The sequence below is a fragment of the Dreissena polymorpha genome, chromosome 1 (genome assembly GCF_020536995.1).
Source record: "Dreissena polymorpha isolate Duluth1 chromosome 1, UMN_Dpol_1.0, whole genome shotgun sequence".
Classification (NCBI taxonomy): Eukaryota; Metazoa; Mollusca; class Bivalvia; order Myida; family Dreissenidae; genus Dreissena; species Dreissena polymorpha.
This window is the reverse complement of record NC_068355.1, coordinates 40,899,789-40,922,011: the sequence shown is the minus strand read 5'-3', so window position 1 is coordinate 40,922,011 and position 22,223 is coordinate 40,899,789. Positions and strand designations below refer to the sequence as shown.

Genomic DNA, 22,223 nt, shown 5'->3' with positions numbered 1-22,223 from the left:
TTATGTAAGGACATTACTATACTTCTAAGTATAATAGGATTTTCGGCGTAGCTGTTTAACTGAACTTTTCACCTTGAATGACCTTTAACGTAACGCCAGCAGATCAAATGAATTATCTTCATTTATTTCATATGCTGATTTGAGCATTATCCCCCTTTGACGCACATTTTGGCCCAGTTACAAATAAGCATTGTCAGCAAATTATCCAAGATGGCGATTGCAAGGTCAATAAATCGTCAGGGGAAAGGCGGAATGTACTTTCAATAAACGCTTTTGGTTTACAACAGCTTTCAATATATCAAACACAAAGAAGTTTAGGGGAACTGAATTAAAAACTATCGGTGAATGTCTTTCCTCTTGTATTATGAGACAAAACTACCGAAATAGTCTAGTGTCCACGATTGAAATGAAATCGTTAAATTATTATCTAGCCACACATGTGCGACCTATGCAAGCCAGAACTGGCTAAACACATTTTCCAGTTTGTTATTCAAAACAGTGTGACTTACAAATATTATCGGAAAGTATCATGGTTTGATGCTCCATTTACAAGACGCAACGAGATTTTGAAAGATCAGAGTAATGCGAAAATGAATTTTATACAATGTGCTGCCAGCGTAACTCCAGTTCAGACTGCGCATCTGCGCAGTATTGTAAGGACAAGCATACCGAAAAGGCTACTTTGGAGATATCACGAAACCTTGCGTGCTTTTTTTGAAGCGAAAAGCGTAGCCCCTGACCAGACTGTACATCATACCATATGTTTAGAAGACGAAGAAATACATTTATCTCAAATCATGTGAGGACACATATGACGACATTTACTTTTTTCTGAGCAAAATAAACACAAACAGATAATAAATATATCCATTATGCGCACAATATAACAACGTAAGTTATATGGTGTACTAGCAGAATAATAATATATATCCAAGTTTCAAACACGTGAACGGTATACGAAAATGTAAGTTTTTTTCAATAGACAACGACGAGAATTCCGAATATAAAAATGAGCAAAATGTATATCGGCTATCTCCAGAATCCTCCGCAAGATATATCATCTGTCTGATCAACCGACACACCGACTCCGGATCTTCCGTAAGATAAACTATACCGTCAATTCAAAACTTCCGCTTTCGGTTTGATAACTTTTTTTTTCAAGTTTTTGTTTTCAGAATTTCTTCACAAAGACACGCAAATATATATCGATGGTACATATATTGCGTTTGCTACGATGTATTAGGTTTATTGAACTGGACTGTATAGACATACGCGGTACTTATTTTTTAAATGGCGTTCGCCTTTACCAGATGGAACTTATGAGTTGTAGATAAACATGTACTAATTAAAGCTAAAAGCATTCAATACGAATTATTATGACCAAATATTATTTGGATAATTTGAATGAGTGTTATATGAATAATACAACGTTTGCCATGTATTACGTAGATTGTAGCATAGTCTGAATTAATTGGTAAGACATATGCTTAAGTGATTTTTTCCCTTCTTTATAAAGTACCGGAAAACGGCACTTAAAACTACTCATAAAAGCTCGAAGCATTCAAGAAGAACTAAAAACTGGTTTATTTTAAAATCGAAAGCAGGTTGTTTTGGTATAAATATGTTTTCAGAGTGTTGGACGTAATTAAAATCAGGTTTTCATCTTTAGAATTCTCAATCAGAAGCATGATTAAAGAGCTTGCTTTAATATTTCTGTATGTTCAAATCGCGCCATTTAAAAAGTTCGCCGTTTTCGGATAGCCGCTTTTCATGTATATTCGCTCACTTAGAAGTTAAGCCGACTGTTTCTATTGAATGAAAAGATTTTCAACACAAGTAAGACATTTTATTAAACATTTTATATTATAGCAACACAAATATGACAAATTAATTAACATATCAGGTATTTTCTTAGGAAAAGGCCAATTCTAGTAAGGAACCCTTACAACCCAGATGTGTTCTTTATTTTTCCTATCATTTTGTTCAGTGATAACTGTTTTTTGGAAAACATTAAACTTTTTAAGTTATTTTTAAGTAAAGCATAAAATAAAAAATATACTATATACACCAACATACTGTTTGTAAGTGAATATATTTAGAAATATTGTCATTTAAACGCTATCCTTGATTCTTTGCAGTTTTTTTATTTGTTTAACACATAAGAAAGATTTATTTTGAATTCTTCTTCGGCTATTGGTTCTCGACAGGGTTATACAACACATCACTTAATATTTCAATGGTAATTTATCATAACAATTCTATTTTGGATTCATCAACAAATTAAACCAACAAATATTTCTGTTTGTATTTAAAACCGATTCTCCATTTAATTCTCTATTGGAAAACTCACAAAGTGAGTATTAGAGGAAATATGTCATTTCAATTGGTCATCAGAAAACGATTAGAGCAAAATCGTATTTCCTTATTATAAAGTTGGTAGCGGACAAAGGTACCATTCCAATTCCGATTTCCTGACCTTTTTTCCCGAACGTTAGAAACAACTGATCTAATTCAGAGAAATGATATTCTGGAAGGACCTAAATGAACAATGAACATGTGCTTATGTTTTACGTTATGTCAAGTGCTACTCGGAAATCAGTTACTGTATCTCACAAGGGAAAGCAAGTGCACTGTTATCAAATGGTTCCCATTTAAATTTGTTGTTACTGGTATAGATTGCGTATGAGAATGGAAACCAACTGGGTTGTACACCGTTTTCGTTAAAAGAATCATATATACCGAAAAACATTCAAGAAGCAATATTGTATCTAGTTAAATGCTTTGTTAACTATGTACAAGGATATTGTCTCAGTATTTCTGTTAAATCTGAAAAAATAGATTCAAATAGTCAAATTGTCCTTAGTACAACTTGTGGAAACTTAAAAATCAAGGTCATAGGTAATCTTTGGGCGTATGTTAGACACTTGAGGATTTATTTTGTGGAATAAGTTGTTTTACATGTTCGCCCCCCCCCCCCCCCCCCCCCCAACGTCAACAAAATTTACACAAGATTCGAACTTTCTGGTTTCTATAATAAAAATGACCATTTGTCAATAAAACGTTCGAGTGAATATTTCTCAATTTGTTCTTGCTATCAGCAGCAAAATACTATTTTTACAGCGTTTTAAATGCGGGATTATACAATATACTGAATTCACCATCGAGTTCGATGTCTGTATATATATATATATATATATATATATATATATATATATATATATATATATATATATATATATATATATATATATGAATATATATTCTAATTTCAACCTTATTTATCATTCCTGTAACATTATCATTAGAAATTGCTACATATAATGACATACCCCGGAATGCATCAAAGGCAATAATTCTCTCTTCTGTGCAGAGCAGAGTAAAACTGCTGTTTGAATAACACATATTGTACTGTCCATTGAGCGTGATATAAAAAGGATAAACATGGTACCTTAAAAATGGGGACAAGACAAACAGCAAACTGCTTTAAAGATATATGAAAAGGACAGACGAATTTACAAAATAGGTCTGCGACTTGGCAACTGTCTCAGATTTTGCCATAATTTCTGACTTGGATTTGTTCAACACTTGGGTTAGTACAATATCATTTTATAAATATGTACAACAGTAGACTATCAACTATAAATTGGCATAAGTGAGTAACGATTTGTAAATAGTGTTTATTTCTTTTTCTCATAGTATCGGCCCTTCCGTCATGTTAATTTTACGGTAATGCTATGATGTTTAAATAACGTAACATAATTGTGCTAGCTTATTTACGTAATAATGGTAGCCTTATCAAATGCCTTATATGCCGCTTATTTTTTTAATTAAATGTTTAAATGTTAAGAATAGCATTAGCAAGCGTTTCGTTTGTTTTTTTTTTGAGAAAGATACCTTTTTTAACAAGCACATGCGCGTTTTAACAAATGCTAGCAACGAATCAGAAGGGCCTCTATTATGAAAACCAGTGTTCATGATACAGATTACTACATGAAGTTTAGTCAAGCCAGTATTTTGTCAAAACAATGCCAATTTAAATGCAGTTTTCGTTGTTATGTCCAAGAATACACATTTAACTTCATATTGACTCATGGGTGTTTTTGTATTTGTTCACTTCCAAAATTCATTTAGAGGGCCGATAAAACGAATAAACATGCAACTATTTTGAATCACAAAATTGCATCGTATTTCACGAATCGTAACTGTTTGAGTTGTAATTCAATATAGAGTAGCGGAAAGATGTCCAAAATGCAAAATTGCCCGGTTACTTCTTTTTGTGTTTGAAAAAATTAAATAGCTGAACTTATCTACAGTTACCCACTATTTCAGAACATCAGACATGAGACAGATTCTTTTGTTGGGTTTGTGTTTGGCAGTAGTGCGTGGTGGTAAGTATGCTATACAATAAGTGTTATCAATTTCTATTATTGGGTCTGTGTTTGGTAGTTGTGCGTGGTGGTAAGTATGCTATAAGATAAGTGTTATCAATTCCGAATAATAATTGCTTTTTTATGCCAGGTGTTAAATCTCGTTTTTGGTTTTACACTTTAACACGTATATCCAGTTATTTGATAGGACTAGATGATATACAGTGATAACGCACGTAGCATGGATGCTTTCTTCCCCTTTTAGCCCCTGATACCCAGACTCTGTGAAATCTGTCCGATACTTAGCAAACACGCTACAATGTCTAACAAACATACATGCGGTGTCAGACACAATGTCACAATGAAACAATTGTAACTTTCACTTATATTAAGCCTTCATGTCTGACATGAAAAAGATGTCTGACAAGATTCAACTGGCATTAAAAATAGTTTGTCTCACAAGCCCTTATGAGGTTTTGCTGTGTCTGCAGGGCTGCTTTTCTGAGCTAGTGGACATCAACAGTTTTAATATTGAAGTTTTTTATTTAATATATGTAAAGCAAATATTTAATGCTATTTGTATACGTTTCAAAAAAATGTTACCCAAGTTCAAAGACACAGACAACCAGAATCTATTTTATCACATGCTATACCCTGTTTCCCATGTAATACAACAATTACATATTTTTTTTATATTACACATGTGTAATGTAACATTTTTAAGCGTTTTCGTTGGCTAAGTTTTCGTTTATTGACCAATCGCATTTTGTTATTTTGCTGCAATGCGTCAAATGACGTAACGAAATCTTAACCACATTCGGGATTTATCATTATGTTTGCGTAAATATTTATTTAATATGCTCATTTAAAAGCATGTGATAAAAAAGATCTGACACTCGTTGTCATATCATACCATATTTTATTAAACTCGTTCAGGAAATTCGTTAGTAAGCTCGCCAAAGGCTCGCTTACTAACAAAATTCCTGAGTATGGTAAATGTATAAACCTTTAAAAAATTCGTAAGGAATCATCGAACAATCAGCCGAAATCCGCCATTGCGAACACCAGTTACTATTTTGGCGTTGATCTCCAATCATATCACACATGTTTTCAATGGAGCCCATGGAAATCGAATATCCCATTGTTTGCAAGACATTTTGAATACTCCCGTACGTGTGTATAGTCTTCAAAAGTCCAACTGCTACTCCTTCCACTTGTTCACAGAATTCCACGCAATATGCTTTAAATGACAATCCCAGCTATTTTGAAACATGAAGATAATGTTTTTACATCAGAGAGTAAAAGAAATTTACAAGGGTTGTTTACTTATAACATGTAAACATATTTTGTTTAAATATAATCTGGGCGCCTCTGGTATTAAGGACAGTGTTGTATAATTATAAAAAAGCATTGAATATAATCTAGAAGTCTTACTGTAAAAGTAAATGTTGGTGACTGCATAAGCTAACATTTCCATATCAAGCAATGTCTAACACTTTATTTTTGTTCCGGTGAGTACAGTGACTGTAAGCAACTCTTCGTGCGGCAGCAGTTACTTACTAAATGGGCTGAATGATGAGATGGCCCTAAAATATGACGGCGGTCAGTTACCACAAAGGTGCTCTGTTGCCATTTCAACTTCTCAGCCGGGGGCCTATCTATGCTTTGATGAGAATTTCGAAAACATTTCGAAAACTCTACACTGTCATACAAAGTAGAGTACCATGAAAGGCTTGAAACCGACTATGGGGCAGATAAGGTAATTGTGTGATTGCACCTCATTCTTGTGTGAATGAACCTCATTCTGGTGTAATTGTTTTCTAACCTTCTTTTTGTATTGGTTGACTATTGATATTGATTTGATGTGTGATGTCTATTGTTTGTAAACATTTATTTGCTAATTATAGGATTTACACATATATATTTAGACTTCATATTTAACTGAACCATTGAAGAGTTGGAGCATAACTTCTAATTCCTGCGCTCACCAAATGTCGGATATCTTTAACTACTACATGTTTTAAAGTGTGGCCATGATATGTATTTAAGATCATCATGATTGACATGTGATTGCACTAATGTAGCCCTTTAACTCAGAACATTGTCTCTTTTACCAGCACCTGATTTTGAAGGTAAACCTTGTTACAACTCCAGAAGCCATATTGATATCTAATCCCGAGGCAAATTAAATCATATTGAGTATCTTGACAAACTCTATGCCAAGTTTGAATGGGGGTCAATATGGTAAAAACTAGATTTTCATGTGAAATAATAAAAACGTGTAGCCACGGTGGAAACCACATTTATGACTTAAAACTGTTGAAATACATGTAGTCAGAATGTTTATTGTGAGTACATCAACGCCAAGTTAAACTTTTGATGAAGAATTGTTACCGCTATGAAAGTATCTATTATAATAAAATCGTAATGAAACATAAATCGAATGTTCATATTGAAACTATCCAAACCACGTTTGAATTTTGGTTAAGCGATGTAAACCGCAAGTTAAAATCAACAATTTTAGTCGAACTTGAGTGTTTAAGAGCCATCATGGCCTTCTAGTTTGCTTCAAAATGAATTCATGGTTTTGACACAATTTATATATATATATTTTTAGATAATAGATAGAGTTTCTGACACATCAGAATGGTGCGTTTCGTCAACAAAAGTATTTGTGGTGTTTGTGTCTGGAAGAGGATCCTCAGATTATCTACCAGAGATTGAGATCAAGATTAAAGTCAAACGTTATCTTAACGGTAAATATATGTACATGTACTGCCTTTTTCACTCCCACAAAAATGTTTATACTCTCCTGCCACCACTGTTTGGTTTGTTATTAGGCCGGTATTTTAGTATATTAGCATTGCATGTCCTTCAAAATACTTCTTCTTAATACAAATTCAAAAAGTTGTAGTTCTAAATAGCCTTTTGAAGCCGATCTTTAATAAATATTTGTCAGTAGACCATCCTGTGCGTAAGGATTATGTCAAATAAGTATGGTAAATGTATCAACCTTTAAAAAGTTCGTACGGAATCATCGAAAAAATCAGCCGTTTGCCGCTATTATGAACACCAGTTATTATTTTTCTCACTTAAACCACAACAGCGTACGATCCACTCCCTGATCGTGATACTTAAATTAACATGTGTATGTTAGTGTTTAACATATTCGTAGGAAACAACACTAAGATTGTTTGAAAGAATAGCAAACAAACCGTAACAACTTTGAAATACGACGGGTGTTTATATTTTATTACAATTTTGATTAATTTTAATGACCACTAGCTTATTGCATGTTTATTTATCTAAACAAATGTCACTTGCAAAATTGTGTGTTGAAATACAGCGTGCCACTCGATTGTTTCAATCATTAGCAAAACAACTGTAACGGCAACGCCGATTCAAACAACAATTAAACAACACCAACAGGTCGGCTTCATGTTTTCAGTTGCTAGTTAATTTACACACAACATTGAGAAACTGCAAAAGAAAGGGAAGAGAAAGACTACATCTTCGACCTCTCACCTTCATGTATAACTGCCTATATCAAGCCTTACTTTTCATTAGTGTCGCAATGTTAAGCTGACAAAGTGTTCTTGTTACCCTTAGTTTAGCTTCCGATATCTTGGTGACACCATTGACTTTTTCTCCCGATGGTCGAAATATTAATTTTGGCGATTATACGGTTGATTTTTTGATGACGTTCGATGTGGCACCATTGATATTTTTGCGTTGATCTCGAATAATATCACACATGTTCTCAATAGAGCCCAAGTAAATCGAATATCCCGTTGCTTGCAAGACATTTTGAATACTCCCATACGTGTGTTTAGTCTTCAAAAATCCAACTACTACTCCTTCCGCTGAATCACTTACTCAATGACCTCCCCCAGCTTTTTTGAAACATTAAGATTATGTTTTTACATAAAAAAGCAACAGCAATTTGCATGGGTTGTTAACGCATTACTGTCATAATATGTATACATATTTTGTTTAAATATAATCAGGCCGCCTCTTGTATACACGACACTATTGTATAATGACAAAAAGAGCATTGAAAAGAATCTATAAGGCTTACTGTAAAAGTAATTTTTGGATATTTAATAAGCGAATATTCCCATATAAAGCAATGTCTAACACTTTATTTTTATTTCGGCGAGTACAGTGACTGTAAGCAACTCTTCATGCGGCAGCAGTTACTCACTTAACGAGCTGAATGATGAGATGACCCTAAAATATGACGGCGGTCAGTTGCCACAAAGGTGCTCTGTTGCTATTTCAACTTCTCAGCCGGGGACCAATCTGTGCTTTGATGCGAAGTTCGAAAATGTTTACTATGCACTCTACTCGACACTGTCATACACAGTAGAGTACCATGACAGGCTTGTAACCGACTATGGGGCTGATAAGGTAATTGTGTGAATGAACCTCATTCTGGTGTATTTTTTTTAAACTTTTTTTTGTCTTGTTTGACTATTGATATTGGTTTCATGTGTGTTGTCTATTGTATGTAAACATTTATTTGCTTATTATAGGATTAACAAACATATATTTAGACTTCATATTTAACTAGACCATTAAAGAGTTCTATTTCTTGCGCTCTCCAAATGTTATGGATATCTTTAAGTTCTACATGTTTTAAAGTGTGGCCATGACATGTATTTTGGATCATCATGATTGACATGTGATGTCACAGGTGTAGGCATGTGTAGGCATTTAACTTTACTCGGAACATTGTTTCTTTTACCTGCACCTGATTATGAAGACAAACCTTGTTACCACTCCAGAAGCCATATTTATATTCAATCTCGAGACAAATTGAATCATATTGAGTATCTTGACAAACTCTAGGCGAAGTTTGAATGGTGTAAATCTATGTTAAAACAACTAGATTTTTAGGTGAAATAATAAAAACGTGTAGCCACGGGAAAGCCACATTTATGATTCAAAACTGTTGAAAAACATGTAGTCAGAATGTTTATTGTGAGTACATCAACGCCAAGTTTAACTTTTGATAAAGAATTGTTACCGCTATGAAAGTATCTATTATAATAAAATCGTAATGAAACATAAACCGAATGTTCATATTGAAACTATCCAAACCACGTTTGAATTTTGGTTAATCGATGTAAACCGCTAGTTAAAATCGACAATTTTAGTCGAACTTGAGTGTTTAAGAGCCATCATGGCCTTCTAGTTTGCTTTAAAATGAATTCATGGTTTTGACACAATTTATATATATATATATATTTTAGATAATAGATAGAGTTTCTGACACATCAGAACGGTGCGTTTCGTCATCAAAAGTATTTGTGGTGTTTGTGTCTGGAAGAGGATCCACAGATTATCCACCAGAGATTGAGATCAAGATTAAAGTCAAACGTTTTCTTAACGGTAAATATATGTACATGTACTGCCTTTTTCACTCCCACAAAAATGTTTATACTCTCCACCCACCACTGTTTGGTTTGTAATTAGGCCGGTATTTAGTATATTAGCATTGCATGTCCTTCAAAATACTTCTTGTCAATACAAATTCAAAAAGTTGTAGTTCTAAATAGCCTTTTGAAGCCGATCTTTAATAAATATTTGTCAGTAGACCATCCTGTGCGTAAGGATTATGTCAAATAAGTATGGTAAATGTATTAACATTTCAAAAGTTCGTACGGAATCATCGAAAAAATCAGCCGTTTGCCGCTATTGTGAACACCAGTTATTATTTTTCTCACTAAAACCACACCAGCGTACGATCCACTCCCTGATCGTGATATTTAAATACACATGTGTATGTTAGTGTTTAACATATTCGTAGGAAACAACACTAAGATTGTTTGAAAGAATAGCGAACAAACCGTAACAACTTCGAAATACGACGGGTGTTTATATTTTATTACAATTTTGATTAATTTTAATGACCACTAGCTTATTGCATGTTTATTTATCTAAACAAATGTCACTTGCAAAATTGTGTGTTGAAATACAGCGTGCCACTCGCTTGTTTCAATCATTAGCAAAACAACTGTAACGGCAACGCCGATTCAAACAACAATTAAACAACACCAACAGGTCGGCTTCATGTTTTCAATTGCTAGTTAATTTACACACAACATTGAGAAACTGTAAAAGAAAGGGAAGAGAAAGACTACATCTTCGACCTCTCACCTTCATGTATAACTGCCAATAGCAAGCCTTCCTTTTCATTATTGTCGCAATGTTAAGCTGACAAAGTGTTCTTGTTACCCTTAGTTTAGCTTCCAATATCTTGGTGACACCATTGACGTTTTCTCACGATGGTCGAAATATTAATTTTGGCGATTATACGGTTGATTTTTTGATGACGTTCGATGTGGCACCATTGATATTTTTGCGTTGATCTCGAATAATATCACACATGTTCTCAATAGAGCCCAAGTAAATCGAATATCCCGTTGCTTGCAAGACATTTTGAATACTCCCATACGTGTGTTTAGTCTTCAAAAGTCCAACTACTACTCCTTCCGCTGAATCACTTACTCAATGACCTCCCCCAGCTTTTTTGAAACATTAAGATTATGTTTTTACATAAAAAAGCAACAGCAATTTGCATGGGTTGTTAACGCATTACTGTCATAATATGTATACATATTTTGTTTAAATATAATCAGGCCGCCTCTTGTATACACGACACTATTGTATAATGCCAAAAAGAGCATTGAAAAGAATCTATAAGGCTTACTGTAAAAGTAAATTTTGGATATTGTATAAGCGAATATTCCCATATAAAGCAATGTCTAACACTTTATTTTTATTTCGGCGAGTACAGTGACTGTAAGCAACTCTTCATGCGGCAGCAGTTACTCACTTAACGGGCTGAATGATGAGATGACCCTAAAATATGACGGCGGTCAGTTGCCACAAAGGTGCTCTGTTGCTATTTCAACTTCTCAGCCGGGGGCCAATCTGTGCTTTGATGCGAAGTTCGAAAATGTTTACTATGCACTCTACTCGATACTGTCATACACAGTAGAGTACCATGACAGGCTTGTAACCGACTATGGGGCTGATAAGGTAATTGTGTGAATGAACCTCATTCTGGTGTAATTTTTTTAAAACTTTTTTTTGTCTTGTTTGACTATTGATATTGGTTTCATGTGTGTTGTCTATTGTATGTAAACATTTATTTGCTAATTATAGGATTAACAAACATATATTTAGACTTCATATTTAACTAGACCATTGAAGAGTTCTATTTCTTGCGCTCTCCAAATGTTATGGATATCTTTAAGTTCTACATGTTTTAAAGTGTGGCCATGACATGTATTTTGGATCATCATGATTGACATGTGATGCCACAGGTGTAGGCATGTGTAGGCATTTAACTTTACTCGGAACATTGTTTCTTTTACCTGCACCTGATTATGAAGACAAACCTTGTTACCACTCCAGAAGCCATATTTATATTCAATCTCGAGGCAAATTGAATCATATTGAGTATGTTGACAAACTCTAGGCGAAGTTTGAATGGTGTAAATCTATGTTAAAACAACTAGATTTTGAGGTGAAATAATAAAAACGTGTAGCCACGGGAAAGCCACATTTATGATTCAAAACTGTTGAAATACATGTAGTCAGAAGGTTTATTGTGAGTACATCAACGCCAAGTTTAACTTTTGATGAAGAATTGTTACCGCTATGAAAGTATCTATTATAATAAAATCGTAATAAAACATAAACCGAATGTTCATATTGAAACTATCCAAACCACGTTTGAATTTTGGTTAAACGATGTAAACCGCTAGTTAAAATCGACAATTTTAGTCGAACTTGAGTGTTTAAGAGCCATCATGGCCTTCTAGTTTGCTTTAAAATGAATTCATGGTTTTGACACAATTTATATATATATATATTTTAGATAATAGATAGAGTTTCTGACACATCAGAATGGTGCGTTTCGTCATCAAAAGTATTTGTGGTGTTTGTGTCTGGAAGAGGATCCACAGATTATCCACCAGAGATTGAGATCAAGATTAAAGTCAAACGTTATCTTAACGGTAAATATATGTACATGTACTGCCTTTTTTACTCCCACAAAAATATTTATACTCTCCTGCAACCACTGTTTGGTTTGTAATTAGGCCGGTATTTTAGTATATTAGCATTGCATGTCCTTCAAAATACTTCTTGTCAATACAAATTCAAAAAGTTGTAGTTCTAAATAGCCTTTTGAAGCCGATCTTTAATAAATATTTGTCAAGAGACCATCCTGTGCGTAAGGATTATGTCAAATAAGTATGGTAAATGTATTAACCTTTCAAAAGTTTGTACGGAATCATCGAAAAAATCAGCCGTTTGCCGCTATTGTGAACACCAGTTATTATTTTTCTCACTAAAACCACACCAGCGTACGATCCACTCCCTGATCGTGATATTTAAATACACATGTGTATGTTAGTGTTTAACATATTCGTAGGAAACAACACTAAGATTGTTTGAAAGAATAGCGAACAAACCGTAACAACTTCGAAATACGACGGGTTTTTATATTTTATTACAATTTTGATTAATTTTAATGACCACTAGCTTATTGCATGTTTATTTATCTAAACAAATGTCACTTGCAAAATTGTTTGTTGAAATACAGCGTGCCACTCGATTGTTTCAATCATTAGCAAAACAACTGTAACGGCAACGCCGATTCAAACAACAATTAAACAACACCAACAGGTCGGCTTCATGTTTTCAATTGCTAGTTAATTTGCACACAACATTGAGAAACTGTAAAAGAAAGGGAAGAGAAAGATTACATCTTCGACCTCTCACCTTCATGTATAACTGCCAATTGCAAGCCTTCCTTTTCATTATTGTCGCAATGTTAAGCTGACAAAGTGTTCTTGTTACCCTTAGTTTAGCTTCCAATATCTTGGTGACACCATTGACGTTTTCTCACGATGGTCGAAATATTAATTTTGGCGATTATACGGTTGATTTTTTGATGACGTTCCATGTGGCACCATTGATATTTTTGCGTTGATCTCGAATAATATCACACATGTTCTCAATAGAGCCCAAGTAAATCGAATATCCCGTCGCTTGCGAGACATTTTGAATACTCCCATACGTGTGTTTAGTCTTCAAAAGTCCAACTACTACTCCTTCCGCTTAATCACTTACTCAATGACCTCCCCCAGCTTTTTTTAAACATTAAGATTATGTTTATACATAAAAGAGCAACAGCAATTTGCATGGGTTGTTAACGCATTACTGTCATAACATGTATACATATTTTGTTTAAATATAATCAGGCCGCCTCTTGCATACATGACACTATTGTATAATGACAAAAAGAGCATTGAAAAGAATCTATAAGGCTTACTGTAAAAGTAAATTTTGGATATTGTATAAGCGAATATTCCCATATCAAGCAATGTCTAATACTTTATTTTTATTTCGGTGAGTACAGTGACTGTAAGCAACTCTTCATGCGGCAGCAGTTACTCACTTAACGGGCTGAATGATGAGATGACCCTAAAATATGACGGCGGTCAGTTGCCACAAAAGTGCTCTGTTGCTATTTCAACTTCTCAGCCGGGGGCCAATATGTGCTTTGATGCGAAGTTCGAAAATGTTTACTCTGCACTCTACTCTACACTGTCATACACAGTAGAGTACCATGACAGGCTTGTAACCGACTATCGGGCTGATAAGGTAATTGTGTGAATGAACCTCATTCTGGTGTAAAATAAAAAAAAAAACTTTTTTTGTCTTGTTTGACTATTGATATTGGTTTCATGTGTGTTGTCTATTGTATGTAAACATTTATTTGCTAATTATAGGATTAACAAACATATATTTAGACTTCATATTTAACTAGACCATTGAAGAGTTCTATTTCTTGCGCTCTCCAAATGTTATGGATATCTTCAAGTTCTACATGTTTTAAAGTGTGGCATGACATGTATTTGGGATCATCATGATTGACATGTGATGTCACAGGTGTAGGCATGTGTAGGCATTTAACTTTACTCGGAACATTGTCTATTTTACCTGCATCTTATTATGAAGACAAACCTTGTTACCACTCCAGAAGCCATATTTATATTCAATCTCGAGGCAAATTGAATCATATTGAGTATCTTGACAAACTCTAGGCGAAGTTTGAATGGTGTAAATCTATGTTAAAACAACTAGATTTTGAGGTGAAATAATAAAAACGTGTAGCCACGGGGAAGCCACATTTATGATTCAAAACTGTTGAAATACATGTAGTCAGAATGTTTATTGTGAGTATATCAACGCCAAGTTTAACTTTTGATAAAGAATTGTTACCGCTATGAAAGTATCTATTATAATAAAATCGTAATGAAACATAAACCGAATGTTCATATTGAAACTATCCAAACCACGTTTGAATTTTGGTTAAGCGATGTAAACCGCTAGTTAAAATCGACAATTTAAGTCGAACTTGAGTGTTTAAGAGTCATCATGGCCTTCTAGTTTGCTTTAAAATGAATTCATGGTTTTGACACAATTTATGTATATATATTTTTTTTTTAGATAATAGATAGAGTTTCTGACACATCAGAATGGTGCGTTTCGTCATCAAAAGTATTTGTGGTGTTTGTGTCTGGAAGAGGATCCACAGATTATCCACCAGAGATTGAGATCAAGATTAAAGTCAAACGTTATCTTAACGGTAAATATATGTACATGTACTGCCTTTTTCATTCCCACAAAAATGTTTATACTCTCCTGCCACCACTGCTTGGTTTGTAATTAGGCCGGTATTTTAGTATATTAGCATTGCATGTCCTTCCAAATACTTCTTGTCAATACAAATTCAAAAAGTTGTAGTTCTAAATAGCCTTTTGAAGCCGATCTTTAATAAATATTTGTCAGTAGACCATCCTGTGCGTAAGGATTATGTCAAATAAGTATGGTAAATGTATCAACCTTTAAAAAGTTCGTACGGAATCATCGAAAAAATCAGCCGTTTGCCGCTATTGTGAACACCAGTTATTATTTTTCTCACTTAAACCACACCAGCGTACGATCCACTCCCTGATCGTGATATTTTAATTAACATGTGTATGTTAGTGTTTAATATATTCGTAGGAAACAACACTAAGATTGTCTGAAAGAATAGCGAACAAACCGTAACAACTTCGAAATACGACGGGTGTTTATATTTTATTACAATTTTGATTAATTTTGATGACCACTAGCTTATTGCATGTTTATTTACCTAAACAAATGTCACTTGCAAAATTGTGTGATATAATACAGCGTGCCACTCGATTGTTTAAATCATTAGCAAAACAACTGTAACGGCAACGCCGATTCAAACAACAATTAAACAACACCAACAGGTCGGCTTCATCTTTTCAATTGCTAGTTGATTTACACACAACATTGAGAAACTGTAAAAGAAAGGGAAGAGTAAGACTACATATTCGCTTACATGCCGCTATTATTGGCGCTACATGAAATATTAAGCACATATATTTTGCCTAATTAGAATGAATGAATATATTTTTTGATTGACGTCTGAATTTGTGATATGACCATATTGATAATTCTTGATATACTGACTATGTTACTGACCATTGAATCGCTTACTGTTTTCATGCTTAATGTTTAATCATGTATTATGTGACTTATAGGCCCGTTTGGGCCGGGTGCATACCTTTTTGTAGTTGTCTGTTGTTATTTCTATATATGTTTGCACATGTCACTTTAATAAAATATTTACTTACTTACTTACTTACTTACTTACTTATTCGACCTCTCACCTTCATGTATAACTGCCAATATCAAGCCTTCCTTATCATTAGTGTCGCAATGTTAAGCTGACAAAGTGTTCTTGTTACCCTTAGTTTAGCTTCCAATATCTTGGTGACACCATTGACTTTTTTTCACGATGGTCGAAATATTAATTTTGGCGATTATACGGTTGATATTTTAAAGACGTTTGATGTGGCACCATTGATATTTTTGCGTTGATCTCGAAAAATATCACATATTTTCTCAATAGAGCCCAAGTAAATCGAATATCCCGTTGCTTGCAAGACATTTTGAATACTCCCATACGTATGTTTAGTCTTCAAAAGTCCAACTTCTACTCCTTGCGCTTTATCACTTACTCAATGACCTCCCCCAGCTTTTTTGAAACATTAAGATTATGTTTTTACATAAAAGAGCAACAGCAATTTGCCTGGGTTGTTAACGCATTACTTTCATAACATGTATACATATTTTGTTTAAATATAATCAGGCCGCCTGTTGTATACATGACAATATTGTATAAAGACAAAAAGAGCATTGAAAAGAATCTATAAGCCTTACTGTAAAAGTAAATTTTGGATATTGTATAAGCGAATATTCCCATATCAAGCAATGTCTAACACTTTATTTTTATTTCGGTGAGTACAGTGATTGTAAGCAACTCTTCATGCGGCAGCAGTTACTCACTTAACGGGCTGAATGATGGGATGACTCTAAAATATGACGGCGGTCAGTTGCCACAAAGGTGCTCTGTTGCTATTTTAACTTCTCAGCCGGGGGCCAATCTGTGCTTTGATGCGAAGTTCGAAAATGTTTACTATGCACTCTTCTCTACACTTTCATACACAGTAGAGTACCATGACAGGCTTGTAACCGACTATCGGGCTGATAAGGTAATTGTGTAAATGAACCTCATTCTGGTGTAAAAAAAAATTAACTTTTTTTTGTCTTGTTTGACTATTGATATTGGTTTCATGTGTGTTGTCTATTGTATGTAAACATTTATTTGCTAATTATAGGATTAACAAACATATATTTAGACTTCATATTTAACTAGACCATTGTAGAGTTTTATTTCTTGCGCTCTCCAAATGTTATGGATATCTTTAAGTTCTACATGTTTAAAGTGTGGCATGACAGGTATTTGGGATCATCATGATTGACATGTGATGTCACAGGTGTAGGCATGTGTAGGCATTTACCTTTACTCGGAACATTGTCTCTTTTACCTGCATCTGATTATGAAGATAAACCTTGTTACCACTCCAGAAGCCATATTTATATTCAATCTCGAGGCAAATTGAATCATATTGAGTATCTTGACAAACTCTAGGCGAAGTTTGAATGGTGTAAATTAATGTTAAAACAACTAGATTTTGAGGTGAAATAATACAAACGTGTTGCCACGGGGAAGCCACATTTATGATTCAAAATTGGTGAAATAGTCAGAATGTTCATTGTGAGTACATCAATGCCAAGCTTAACTTCTGATGAAAAAATTGGTATCACTATGAAAGTATCTATTTTAATAGCATCGCCAATGAAACATTAACATAATGCTCATATTGAAACTATCCAAACCACGTTTGAATTTTGGTTAAGCGATGTAAACAGCTAGTCAAAATCGACATTTTTAGTAGAACTTGGGCATTATAAAGCCATCATGGCGTTAGAGTTTGCTTTAAAATAAATTCATGGTTTTGACACATTTATTTTTATTTTTTAGACAATAAATAGTATTTGGGACACATCAGAATGGTGCGTTTTGTCATCAAAAGTATTTGTGGTGTTTGTGTCTGAAAGAGGATCCTCAGATTATCAATCAGAGATTGAGATCAAGATTAAAGTCAAAGACAACGGTAAATATATGAACTGCCTTTTGCGCCCCCACAAAAATGTTTAAACTTTCCTGCCACCACTGTTTGATTTGTTATTTGGTCAGTTCTTTGGTATATTAACATTGCATGTCCCCCAAAATACTTCTTGTCAATACAAATTCATAAAGTTGTAGTTCTTAATAGCCTTTTGAAGCCGATCTTCAATAAACATTTGTTAGTAAACCATCCTGTGCGTAAGGATTATGTCGAATAAGTATGGTACATGTATAAACCTATCAAAAGTTCGTACGGAAACATTGAACAATTAGGCGTTTGGCGCCATTGTGAACACTAGTTACTATTTTTCTCACTTGCGTCACACAAGTTACTTGCGTACGATCAATCCCTGATCGTGATAATTAAAATAACATGTGTATGTTAGTATTGAACATATTCGTAGGAAACAACACTAAGATTGTTTGAAAGAATAGCGAACAAACCGTACCAACATCGATCTACGACGGGTGTTTATATTGTATTACGATTTTGATTAATTTTGATGTACCAACTATCTTATTGCATGTTAATATATCAAAACTAATGTCATTTGCAATATTGCGTGTTGAAATACATCGTGCTTTCCGATTGTTTCAGTCATCAGCAGAACAACGCCGATTCAAACAATAACAACAACAACAGCAGGTCGGTTTTATGTTTTCAATAACTAGGTAATTTGCGCACAACATTGAGGAACTGTAAAAATGGCGATTATAAGATTGTGGCTTGGATGACGTCCGATGTGGCACCATTGATTTTTTGGCGTTGATCTCCAATAATATCACACATGTTCTCAATAGAGCCCAAGTAAATCGAATATCCCGTCGCTTGCGAGACATTTTGAATATTCCCATACGTGTGTTTAGTCTTCAAAAGTCCAACTACTACTCCTTCCACTTTATTACTTAATTTTCAACGCAATATGCTATAAATGACCCCCATCTATTTTAAAACATGAATATTATGTTTTAACATGATAGATTGAAAACAATGTGCATGGGTTGTTAACGCATTACTGTCATAACATGTAAACATATTTTGTTTAAATATAATATTGGCGCCTCTTGGTTACATGGCAGTATTGTATAATGATAAAAGAGCATTGATTAGAATCAAGAAGGCTTACTGCAATAGTTAATGGGAGCTACTGTATAAGCTAATATACCCATATCAAGCAATGTCTAACACTTAATTATTATTCCGGAGAGTACAGTGACTGTAAGCAGCTCTTCATGCGACAGCAGTTACCCACTTAACGGGCTGAATGATGAGATGACCCTACAATATAACGGACGTCAGTTACCACAAGGGTGCTCTGTAACAATTTCTACTTCTCAGCCGGGCGCCAATCTGTGCTTTAAAGTGAAGTTCGACAATACTTACTTGACCCTGTCATACAAAGTAGAGTACCATAAATGGCTGGTAACCGAATATGCAGATAAGGTAATTGCGTGAATGAACCTAATTCTGGTGTAATTTTTTCTAACCTTCTTTTTGTGTTTTTGACGTTTGATATTGGTTTGATTTGTGTTGTCTATTGTTGTTTAAACATGTTTTTGATAATTAGAGGGTTTACAAACATATATTTGGACTTTGGACAGTTTTAGCGTGACCATTGCAAAACTGGAGCATAACTTCTATTCCTTGCGCTCTCTAAATGTTATTGATATCTTTAACAACTACATGTTTAAAAGTGTGGAAATGATACGTATTTGAGATCATCACGATTGACATTTGATGTCACAGATGTAGGCCTTTAATTCATTGCCCATTTTACCTGCACCTGATTATGAATATAAACCTTGTTACCACTCCAGAAGCCACATTTATATTCAATCTCGAGAACAATTGAGCCATATTGAGCATCTTGACAATTTCAATGCCAAGTTTGAATGTGGGTCAATATGGTAAAAAAACTAGAATTTCAGGTGAAATAATAAAACGTGTTGCCAAGGTGGAAGCCACATTTATGACTCAAAACTGGTAGAATTGTCAAAATGTTTATTGTGAGTACATCACGGCCAAGTTTAAATTTCGATGAAAGAATTGTTACCACTATGAAAGTATCTATTATGAAAACATTGTAATTAAACATTAATATGATGTTAATATTGAAACTATCCAAACCACTTTAGAATTTGGGTTAAGCGACGTAAACAACTAGTCTGAATCGAAAATTGTAGTAAAACTTGAGCGTTTAAGAGCCATCATGGCGTTCAAGTTTGCTTTAATATGAATTCATGGTTTTGACACATTTGTTTTTTATTTTTAGACAATAGATAGTATTTCGGACACATCAGAATGGTGCGTTTTGTCATCAAAAGTATTTGTGGTGTTTGTGTCTGCGGGAGGATCATCTTTTCAACCAAACATTGAGATCAAGATTAAAGTCACAGACAGCGGTAAATATATATACTGCCTTTTTCATACCCACTATATATGTTTTTAATCTCCTGCGAGCACTGTTTTGTTTGTTATTAGGTCGGTTCTTTGGTATATTAGCAATGCATGTTCTTCAAAATACTTCTTGTCAATACAAATTCAAAAAAGTTGTAGTTCTTAATAGCCTTCGGAAGCCGATCTTGAATAAAAATGTGTCATTGAAACAGTTGTTTTGTACATGACCGTCTCGCATAACGAAAAGAAGAGCATTTACTTGACTGGCAGTCAACTTGGATCCCCATACGTCATACAATAACTGATCAGTTATATGCAGATTAAAGTTTAAGACAAAGAGGAAGAACGCTGCCTAACACCATGTAACTTATTATGCTGCTTTCTCCTGAGGTTGGGAAAAATCGTTTTTGAGATCTATTTTGAGATCAATATGCGCATGCATGATTTAAATCCAAGATTTACTTATAAATAAATGTTCTGCCAACCAGAAGGCATAATAGTAGATTAAGAAAAGGTATATCCTTGTTTAAGCATAGTCATGCTTGAGGAGAAATGTGGAAATAGAGCATTGTTTCTCTATCAGGTTTGTCAAGTGTCATTGGATCGGCGGTCGGCTGGGTGGTCGGGGTGGTCGGGGTGGTGGTAGGTGTGGCCTGTGTTGGTGGCGTCATTATCGGTGTCAAACGCCATGTGTGCTGGCGAGGTCAAGTAGTTCCTCACCCACCTACCACAACGGCCCCGACGCCAGGTTAGTAATGAGCTAATTTTGTCAATCAGCTAGCTTGGTTAAAGGCTTGAATACAAGTCCGATACTATTACGATTTTTAACGAATTGCTCATGGTGTGCTATTGGGGTAAATCTATGTCCCGCATCCATCGTTGTGTGTAGTATGTCATGTGTCGTCAAATTTGCGCTTGTTACCACTCGAGAGGACGAATATTTAATAAAAATTTGATGAAACTCAACCATAATGTGTATTTTCTGGGCGGAGTTAGAATCCAGGTCATTTGTCGAAAACTAGGTAACAGCTCACACGTTAAAACCTTAAATTCAGAATGCCGCCTTTATGACTTAATCTTGATGTAATTTGGTCAGAATGTTTATAAAAAAAAATATCTAGCATCTAACCTTCAGTAGAAGTGCAGAGCGTCATTAAATTAAATGCTAACAAATAACTCTTGAAAATACGAAACATTGGTTCATTCCTATAGCAATGAAAATTGTGTGTGTGTGTGTGTGTTAAACAAAATTAATTTGACGCAATAAATGCTTGTGCTGTTACACATGTAAATTACGATGTTAGGGGGTGGGTGAAGGGCATGCGTAGACGGATGCTTACTGTGATTAAATGAGGTTAGTTGGAACTGACATAAAACATGGCGTCGTTTTGTGATTTTAGCTAAGGAGTAGCGAGTGTTTTCACCCGGTAAGCCACTTTATATTTACATTTCTTTTTAATGAACAGGCCGTTACGCCTCTACGGTGTTTGTGTTCCTCTCGATTTTTCGTTGCAAGATCGTAGACGTCGGAATAAAAAAGTTATTGCAGGAAATGCACAAATGTCTTGTATAAATACGTGACCTTCGAGATTTTGGATGTACGAATATTTTCTCTCATAATAAACAGTATCTGCGCGTTTATGTAGTAACATATAACGTACGTCAGGACTACGTTATTGTTTCGACGGGTTTTGAGCTCTATTAATTCATTTAATTCCGAAATATAATGTTTTACACGACCTATTTCGAACTGACTTTCTTTAGGGCATATTTTGGACCTGACTTAAACGATACACACATCAAAAACCTTTTTTTGAAGGTTTTA

General features: G+C 34.4%; 1 protein-coding gene across 11 annotated transcripts in view; it reads left to right on the top strand.

The window, feature by feature from the left end:
• LOC127877631 (uncharacterized) overlaps window positions 1–22,223 on the top strand; it is a 155,174-nt gene that overhangs the window by 127,856 nt on the left and 5,095 nt on the right. For 4 of the 11 annotated variants that reach the window (XM_052423766.1, XM_052423714.1, XM_052423719.1 and 1 more), the window contains 12 exons: window positions 8,533–8,777; window positions 9,623–9,761; window positions 11,170–11,414; window positions 12,259–12,397; window positions 13,807–14,051; window positions 14,901–15,039; window positions 16,776–17,020; window positions 17,854–17,986; window positions 18,599–18,646; window positions 19,215–19,444; window positions 20,274–20,403; window positions 20,982–21,146. In XM_052423766.1, the coding sequence (XP_052279726.1) occupies window positions 8,533–8,777; window positions 9,623–9,761; window positions 11,170–11,414; window positions 12,259–12,397; window positions 13,807–14,051; window positions 14,901–15,039; window positions 16,776–17,020; window positions 17,854–17,986; window positions 18,599–18,646; window positions 19,215–19,444; window positions 20,274–20,403; window positions 20,982–21,146 (2,103 nt within the window). Of the gene's footprint in view, window positions 1–1,599; window positions 1,837–4,329; window positions 4,389–5,888; window positions 6,127–6,984; window positions 7,124–8,532; window positions 8,778–9,622; window positions 9,762–11,169; window positions 11,415–12,258; window positions 12,398–13,806; window positions 14,052–14,900; window positions 15,040–16,775; window positions 17,021–17,853; window positions 17,987–18,598; window positions 18,647–19,214; window positions 19,445–20,273; window positions 20,404–20,981; window positions 21,147–22,223 lie in introns of those variants that run through there. The other 7 variants (XM_052423784.1, XM_052423726.1, XM_052423774.1 and 4 more) reach the window with 6 other exon arrangements.